Source organism: Choristoneura fumiferana, chromosome 25, assembly GCF_025370935.1.
Source record: "Choristoneura fumiferana chromosome 25, NRCan_CFum_1, whole genome shotgun sequence".
Classification (NCBI taxonomy): domain Eukaryota; kingdom Metazoa; phylum Arthropoda; class Insecta; order Lepidoptera; family Tortricidae; genus Choristoneura; species Choristoneura fumiferana.
Window position 1 is genome coordinate 10950509 of NC_133496.1, and position 7915 is coordinate 10958423.

Below are 7915 nucleotides of genomic sequence, written 5' to 3' on the forward strand. Positions count from 1 at the left end.
TTATAACGTAACCTAACCAAAAAAAGTTGGAAAACCCCCGACAATGTCACTTCAAAGTTCAATATCTCAAAAACGGTTTAATCGATTTTAATAAAATATGTCTAAGAACCATTGCTAGAAACCTTGCTTTCAAATAAAAAAAACCGCATTCAAATCGATCCATCCGTTTAAGAGCTACGGTGCCACAAACAGACACACAGAAGTTTAAAACTTAGCGGTCTAACTTATAACACCCCTCTTTTTGCGTCCGGGGTTAAAAGTTACATGACATTGCCTAAAATAAAATAAGCAATTGAAAATATGTCTCAGTCACGAAATGGTCCCAGATTCAGCATGATGCTGCCCTTGATGATCCTATTCTTGTCATAATGCATTAAGCAGCTATTCTTTCATCATAAGAAGGGGGTGGGTTGCCTATACTCGTCACGCAAGTGGGTTGGCGCGCGCAGTATAGGATGTACAGTACCGCGATAAAGATTGCACATCGGTCTTCGGAAAAAGACAATTGGCTGTTCACGACTATTTCCAAACATTTGCACAGACATACTAAAAACAACACAACAGAAACAGCCGTGGTGGCCTAGTGGTTTGACCTATCGTCTCTCAAGCAGAGTGTCGTGGGTTCGAACCCTGGCTCGCACCTCTGAGTTTTTCGAAATTCATGTGCGGAATTACATTTGAAATTTACCACGAGCTTTGCGGTGAAGGAAAACATCGTGAGGAAACCTGCACAAACCCTGCGAAGCGATTCAATGGTTCGTGCGAAGTTCCCAATCCGCACTGGGCCCGCGTGCCAAAAGCCGTGGTGGCCTAGCGGTTTGACCTATCGCCTCTTAAACAAAGGGTCTTGGGTTCAAACCCCGGCTCGCACCTCTGAGTTTTTCGAAATTCATGTGCGGAATTACATTTGAAATTTACCACGAGCTTTGCGGTGAAGGAAAACATCGTGAGGAAACCTGCACAAACCTGCGAAGCGATTCAATGGTTCGTGCGAAGTTCCCAATCCGCACTGGGCCCGCGTGGGAACTATGGCCCAAACCCTCTTGTTCTGAGAGGAGGCCTGTGCCCAGCAGTGGGACTATATAGGCTGGGATGATGACGAAAAAAACACTACCGAACAAATGGCCAACCGATAGTATCTTCTTCAAGCCTTGACACTGGCGGGACCATCCATCAGGGGGGGGACAGTCGCCTATACCGTACTAATTCATGTCGATAGCGCCCGCCATCTCCTTTATCTAACTTAAAATAAAACAGATTGTTGTCGTTTGTTTCAGATAGATGTCACTGAAAGCTTGAGATCACAAAATTTTATTTATTTAAAAAATATTTTGTCGTTGATAATTACCGCAAAAATGAACTTTATTTTCGAAATTGACAATCGTATTGTAATTTCTAATATAAAAGTCACATAATTGTATCCGCTCAGTAGTTACAAATATTTTTTGTGTAGCAACCCTCTATGTCAGGCCGGCGTCTATTCGCGCTCAACAAGGAACAAGATGGCTACGTTACAATCGAAACTCAAGTGCTCAGACCACATAAAAAGTAAAGACAGTGCTGCAAACGGAAAATTGAGGCTGGTTTTAAACTTAAGAAACTGAATTCAAGCGGTCTCACTTCTCTTTGCAGCCCTGTTTTTAGTTTTTATGTGGTTTGAGCTGGGAAGCAAATCCAGTAAAGTAAAAGAATACCTGTGACTTTAATAGCTATACGTATGGATGGATTATATAATCAATGGTACTAGTTACGAAATGCAGACGGCGCTCAAAACCGTCTGCATGAATGAGACGAGAGAGGGCTCTCTTTCCCCGTATATTATACTACTCTTTGCCATCCATATTATTATTGTTTGCCGACATGGCGGCCTTTGAGGCTTGGGCCAATGTCAGTTCCAAGAACCGGGGTACAGTTTTGTAGTACTCGTTAAGTTTCTTTGCTGCTTACTTCTCAGCAGAGGTTTTGCCAAGCCAGTTCTAATTTTTCAACGTTCATAGTTGTTTGAATTTGAATTGAATAATAATATTTCTAATTTGACTTAGGAATCACTGGTATAGATTTTTGTTTGGTTGAAGACGCAGGTTCACGGTGAATGCAGGCTGCTTCCAATCGAAGCATCTGGGGGTCTGGGCTGGGCTGGGGTGTCTGAGCAGAGGGGGGGGGCAAGAACAACATTCTAACACCGACATCCCACAACAATAATTTTGTGTTTGTGGGAGGCCGACAGTGCCGGATTAAGACTATTTGATGCCAGCAATCCACGTAAACGCTTGTGCCACTACGCCCACCCCGTTATCGATCTTTAAAAAAACGTATTTATTACAACGAAATAGATCATTATGGACCTTAGAATATGAAAGACGATAGAGATATGGGGAGGCATGAGTGAGCGGATTTTCAAACAGCCTCACCTTTTATGTGCTAGTATTTTTTTTGGTGCTGTTTATGGTGCCCCACAAGTCGTGATGCCCTAAGCAATTGCTTAACTTGCTTATGGGCTAATCCAGCACTGGAGGCCGATCTCCAACAGTGGACGTCATACGGCTGATATTGATTATGATGACATTTTTGTTTCCTTTACAGTTTGCACGCCACATGGAGGTAGTGACAGAGACGGTGATCACCCACTTACTGCAAAAAATGAAGCATCGCCACAACTTCAAAGGAAATAAACCGGACACGATAAGCAGGATGATGGAGGACCTAAAGCTAGGACTAAAGAAATATGTGCAAAGAAAAAGGCCTCACCGGATGGCGAACGGGAAAAGTAAAACGCAAAAATTTAAACATCCTCAACAAAAGCCTTTGAAAAAATAATGAAAATGGTTTATTATAAAAGAATTTCCCGAGAGGCTGTTTAGATGAGTAGAGAGTTAGAAAGGATTAATTTAGTGTGTGAGTTAAAATTCGGCTACAAAATGTACTTACTTATAGATACACGTACTAGAACTGAATGAAGCTCTAATATATATCTTCCGGAAGTACTCAAATTGCGTAGCACAAATTTTTATTTTTCCTAGAAAACTCGTTATTCCAATTTCTTAACGCGGAACTCAGACATGGATTGAGTTAGTAATTGAGTGTTCTTTTTTAAAAAGAGTGTTGTTATTCTTAGACTTTTTTCTAAGAAAATACCCAAGCAAATTTTAAATTTTCACCATTAATTAATTAATTATCCAAAGGGGTTTCTCGAAATGGCTTAAAGAGGTTTTGTCTATGGCTTCATTGTGGATTTAAAAACGAATTTGATGTTTTATTTGTGTTTTATCCTTTTCTGAGAAAAAAAGCAGGACATTAAATAATACTGGCTGATTGCGAAATGAGATAGTTGTTTTTGTTAAAACCTAGTCCAAGAGCTCATAGGCATTTTAGAATAGCTACAAACCGTAAAAACTTGTACAATATTTACCTACTTCATTACACCTAAATTCAAGAGTATAGATGGGCGTTTAAAAAAAACTGTACTTACACTTTCTCTTTTTTTTTAATTTTGGAAAAATTGGGTTATTCCTACTTAGACTCAAGAACACAATCGATTTCGATAAATTAAAAACATGTCCCCAAAAAAAGTGACAGGTTTTGTGACGTTTTTTTCATACACTCAGTAGGTATGGGCGTGACAAAACTGACTCGTAAAATTTTGTATGAAAAAATTAAACAAATTTTAAAGAAAGGGTACGCTTTTTTTTAAACGACCAGATCTCTTTAAAGAATCATCCAAGTTGTTCATAAACCCGCTTGATTCTAAGAGGCCTAACATTTAGCTCCTTTAGACTCCCAAGTGCCAGCCACCAGCAGCTATTTCTGCTCTCTGACTTCTGGCCAGGAGGTGTGGTGTTCCGTCCTTTTAGGGAAGAAAGCATGAAAAGCCCTAAATAGTTAATTACCTGTTTTTATTAAATCTTGTATTCTGATATTCAATTGATTATTATGTTTATTCTTTGTGTATCAACATTGCATCTCAGTCTCACACCGATTATACTCTTTAGGTATTAACTTTATTATAATTAATCCTTCCTTCTATCCTACTAAAATACTTGTATTATAAATGTGAAAGTTTGTGAGTGAGTGAGTGAGTGAGTATGATTGTTACTTCTTCACGCTGAAACGACTGAACGGATTTAGATGAAATTTGACAAAAAGTTAGTTTATAACCTATATTAAAACATAGGATACTTTTTATTTCGATATTCCCACAGGATAAGGATAAAATCTTGAAATAACAACCGCTGGTGTTAGTGTCATGAAATTTGGTAGATATGAAAGTTGCTGGACGTCTGGAATAATACATAGGCGACTGTTTATCCCAACATTCCCACGGGATAGGTATAAAATCTCGAACTAATAACCGCTGGGCTTAGAGTCATGAAATTTGATATGTAGATAGCTGGACATCTGAAATAACACATAAGCTACTTTTTATTCCGATATTCCCACGGGATAGGGATAAAATCTCGAAATAACAACCGCTGGCTTAGAGTCATGAAATTTGGTATGTCGATAGCTGAACATCTGAAATAACACAAAGGCTACTTTTTATCCCGATATTCACAACAAGGATAATGAGATAAATCTCTAAATACACCGCTGGGCTTAGAGTCATGAAATTGGTCCGTATATAGCTGAACATCTGGAATAACACATAGGCTACTTTTTATCCCGATACTCCCACGGGATAGAGATAAAATCTCGAAATAACAACCGCTGGGTTTAGAGACATGAAATTTGGCATGGTTGTTATAATATAACGTCAATGAAAACCACGATGTAGGGAATTCCCACGAGAATTTAATAAAATCCCGGAATTTCAATTTAGCTGCTGTATCTAATGATTTACGCGTGCGAAGCCGCGGGTAAACGCTAGTACTTGTACTATATAATATTATAAACGCGAAAGTTTGTGAGTGAGCATGTTTGTTACTTCTTCACGCTAAAACGGCTGGACGGATCTGGATGAAAGTTGCCAAAAAGTTAGTTTTTTACCTGGATTAAAACATAGAATACTTTTTATCTCGATATTCCCGGGATAGGGATAGGATCTTGATATAACCACTTCTGGGCTTAGAGTCATGAAATTTGGTATGTTGGTAGCTGGACCTCTGAAATAACACAAAGGCTAATTTTTATCTCGATATAAATTTTGGGAATTCCCATGGAAATATTGCAAAATCCCGGAATTTCAGTTGTAACTACCAAATCGAATATAGTTTACGCGTGCGAAGCCGCGGGTAAACTCTAGCTAATGAATAAATTTATCATCAGCCAAATCTACTGTTGAAAATAGACCTCCTCTTGGAATGATACAGCAAACACCCCTGGTGTTGCAGATGTTTATGGGCGGTGGTGATCTCTTACCATCAGGAGACCCACTTGCTCATTTGCCATCCAATCGAATAAAAAAAAAGCTAACAAAACTAATAATATCGTTAGTGCAAGGCCTGCCAACGCTTTCTTTTTCTCTTTTCCCTTTTTTGGAATAATGCTATAACAATTCATACATAAAACTCTTCGGTGAAATAAAACGTCAATTTAGCAAATAATCATTCGTTTACTTTAATATGTACAACAATGTCGAACGGTTTCCTTTTTTCTAAAGAAGCTGACTGGCTGGAGTTGTCCTGCGAAAACGTTTTCGAAAACTTTGCCACCTTCCTTCTAGATTTCCTCTTACGTTTCCTTATCTGTTTCTTTCTCGGAGGTTCTGTCTCTTGAGACTCTTGTTTATTCCTTAGTCTTAACTTCCCCTTCGAGTACATCGGTGGTTCATCACGTGAATCCTCAAAAATCCTTTTTTCAGATGTTGTTGGGTATAGGACCTGAAAAAAGAATCCTGAAATTAATGTGGTACTTATTTCGTCATCATCATTTCTCTCTCAAAATACTTGAGCTTGGGCTGCGGTTCCCAATTATGATGAGGATGAGGATGGATACTTTAGTATCGGTACAGAAATAGTTCATACCTCGTTGACGAACGGTAAATTTAGCTTTTCAGAGCTATCGACGTTATTTGATAGGGATCTACTGCTGACTTTCGGTTTTGCTTCCACCTGAAAATAATCAACACATAATACAGAATCCTAAACTACTCGTAGAAAGAAAGAAAAGAAAGATAGATAGAAAGAAACTAAATATTTATTCGTGATTGAGAGAAAAGTAAAAATATAAATGGTTCTAAATGTGGTTCTAAATCAGCATATTTAATGCCAACCATACGGACGATGCTACGCATTTGGTTGGTTTTTAACCCCTGACACAAAAAGAGGGATCTTATAATATTGACGCTAATGTCTGTCTGTCTGTCTGAGACATCGTAGCTCCCAAACGGATGAACCACTTCAAAACTAGTTTCTTTACAGTAGTCCTTACAGCCGTTTTTGGGACATTAAGCTTTGAAGTGAAAATGTCGGGGTTCTAAGCTTTTCTTAATTAGATTATTCCTCACTATGGAAAGAGACAAAGTAACGCCTGACTAAAAAAAGTAAAAACTGGTTGTCATCATCATCAGCCGGAAGACGTCCACTGCGTCACTTGCTTCCACCGGTCGTCCGCAAGTCTCACGATGCGATGTCGTCAATCCACCTAACAACAACCTAGCTTGTTGTTATACTTTTCAATCAAAAAACAAAGCCTCTCTAAAGCTATTTATTTAACTTATTATAATATTAAATAAACGCTCATTTGTCATACAATTTAAACACCTGGCAAATCAAGGTTGTCGTAATATACAGACCTTTTGATCCGTTGGCAACCAGTTAACAAAGAGATTTGATATAGCCAGCCACTCCAATTTATATCATACGAAGGGGTTTGATGTAGTCACTCAATCATTTATATCAGAGAACAGAGGGTCTGTAAATTGTCTTGTCAGGTTAGGTTTCATTACCGAGAACCGATTGCTAGTTTTTCTCTGATTTCCCTTGGGTTTGTTCCTTGGAAACTAATTAGGAGTAGCTTGGAGTTATATCTACGACTTAATATTACTTTAACTATCATCATCATCATCATATCAGCCGTAGGACGTCCACTGTTGGACATAGGCCTCCCCTATAGACCTCGAGTTTCTTCGGTTGGAAGCGGCCTGCGTCCAACGTGAACCCATGATTTTAACCAGGTCATAAGTCATATGGCTGGATAGGTCATCTGTCTAATTCGTTGGTGGACGTCCTATGCTGCGCTTTCCCTACCGCGGTCTCCATTTGAGAAGTTATCGGCCCCAACGACCATCTGTTGTCCATGCTATATGGCTTCGAATTCCCATTGACACTTTAACGAGCTAATCAACACTATCAAAAACTATCAAATAACTTGTAAGCGATACCTTTATATAGGTTTAAATTGCATTTATTTTTATGGCTGAGAGGTAAGATAATATACTCACAATAAGAATTATCTACAATAAAAAAAATGATAAACGATATAATATTATAATTACTGTGAAAATATTTAATTTTTATTGTCGTTCAATCCTTCCAACCATGTTTTTACTCAAAAATATCATCTGCTTAAAAATAAGTTCAAAAACTTTGAGGTCTTACCTGATATTTTCCTAATTGTATATACAAATTGATTGATAGGAAAATTTTGAAAATTATGAAATTATACATTTTAAGTCGACTGCTTTCTACGAAGTTTTACAGGAAACTGGTTATGAGACCGTTGTTGTTTCCTGTATTTTCTAAACAACTTGATAAGGTATGTAGGTGTAAGGGTTTTGAGGCATTAATAACAGTAAAGTTAATGGCTTAACACAAATGTGAGTAATTGGGTAGATGCCTGGGTAAAAAATAATAATATTATGGGTATTGATACAAATTACAATATACAATACATTCGATAGATACTCAGTGATGGCGGAAATAACAGAAGGTTTTAACCGTGTGAACTTCAATGAAAAAAAAAACTTGTTAACCCTTTT

At 38.0% G+C, this 7915-nt stretch overlaps 2 protein-coding genes across 2 annotated transcripts in view; one reads left to right on the plus strand and one right to left on the minus strand.

Annotated features, from left to right (window-relative positions):
• Nucleotides 1-3085, plus strand: part of LOC141442244 (uncharacterized) — a 4033-nt gene extending 948 nt beyond the window's left edge. Inside the window, exon 3 of the mRNA XM_074107175.1 lies at nucleotides 2584-3085. Within this exon, the coding sequence (XP_073963276.1) occupies nucleotides 2584-2817 (234 nt within the window). The 3' untranslated portion in view covers nucleotides 2818-3085. The remainder of the gene's footprint in view (nucleotides 1-2583) is intronic.
• Nucleotides 3086-5528: 2443 nt separating this feature from the next.
• On the minus strand, nucleotides 5529-7671 carry LOC141442327 (uncharacterized). The gene is made up of 3 exons (XM_074107289.1): nucleotides 7536-7671; nucleotides 5961-6047; nucleotides 5529-5816 (listed from the first exon to the last, which is right to left on the minus strand). The coding sequence occupies exons 1-3, from the start codon at nucleotides 7602-7604 to the stop codon at nucleotides 5541-5543; spliced, it is 432 nt and encodes a 143-aa protein (XP_073963390.1). The 5' UTR covers nucleotides 7605-7671; the 3' UTR covers nucleotides 5529-5540.
• Between the last annotated feature and the right edge of the window lie 244 nt (nucleotides 7672-7915).

Coding starts and splice junctions, on each gene's coding strand:
- LOC141442327 (XM_074107289.1), bottom strand. CDS start 7,604: ATGTATAATTTCATAATTTTCAAAATTTTCCTATCAATCAATTTGTAT. Junction 6,048..7,535: donor TACAATTAGGAAAATATCAG/GTAAGACCTCAA, acceptor GATTATTTTCAG/GTGGAAGCAAAACCGAAAGT. Junction 5,817..5,960: donor ATTTACCGTTCGTCAACGAG/GTATGAACTATT, acceptor TTCTTTTTTCAG/GTCCTATACCCAACAACATC.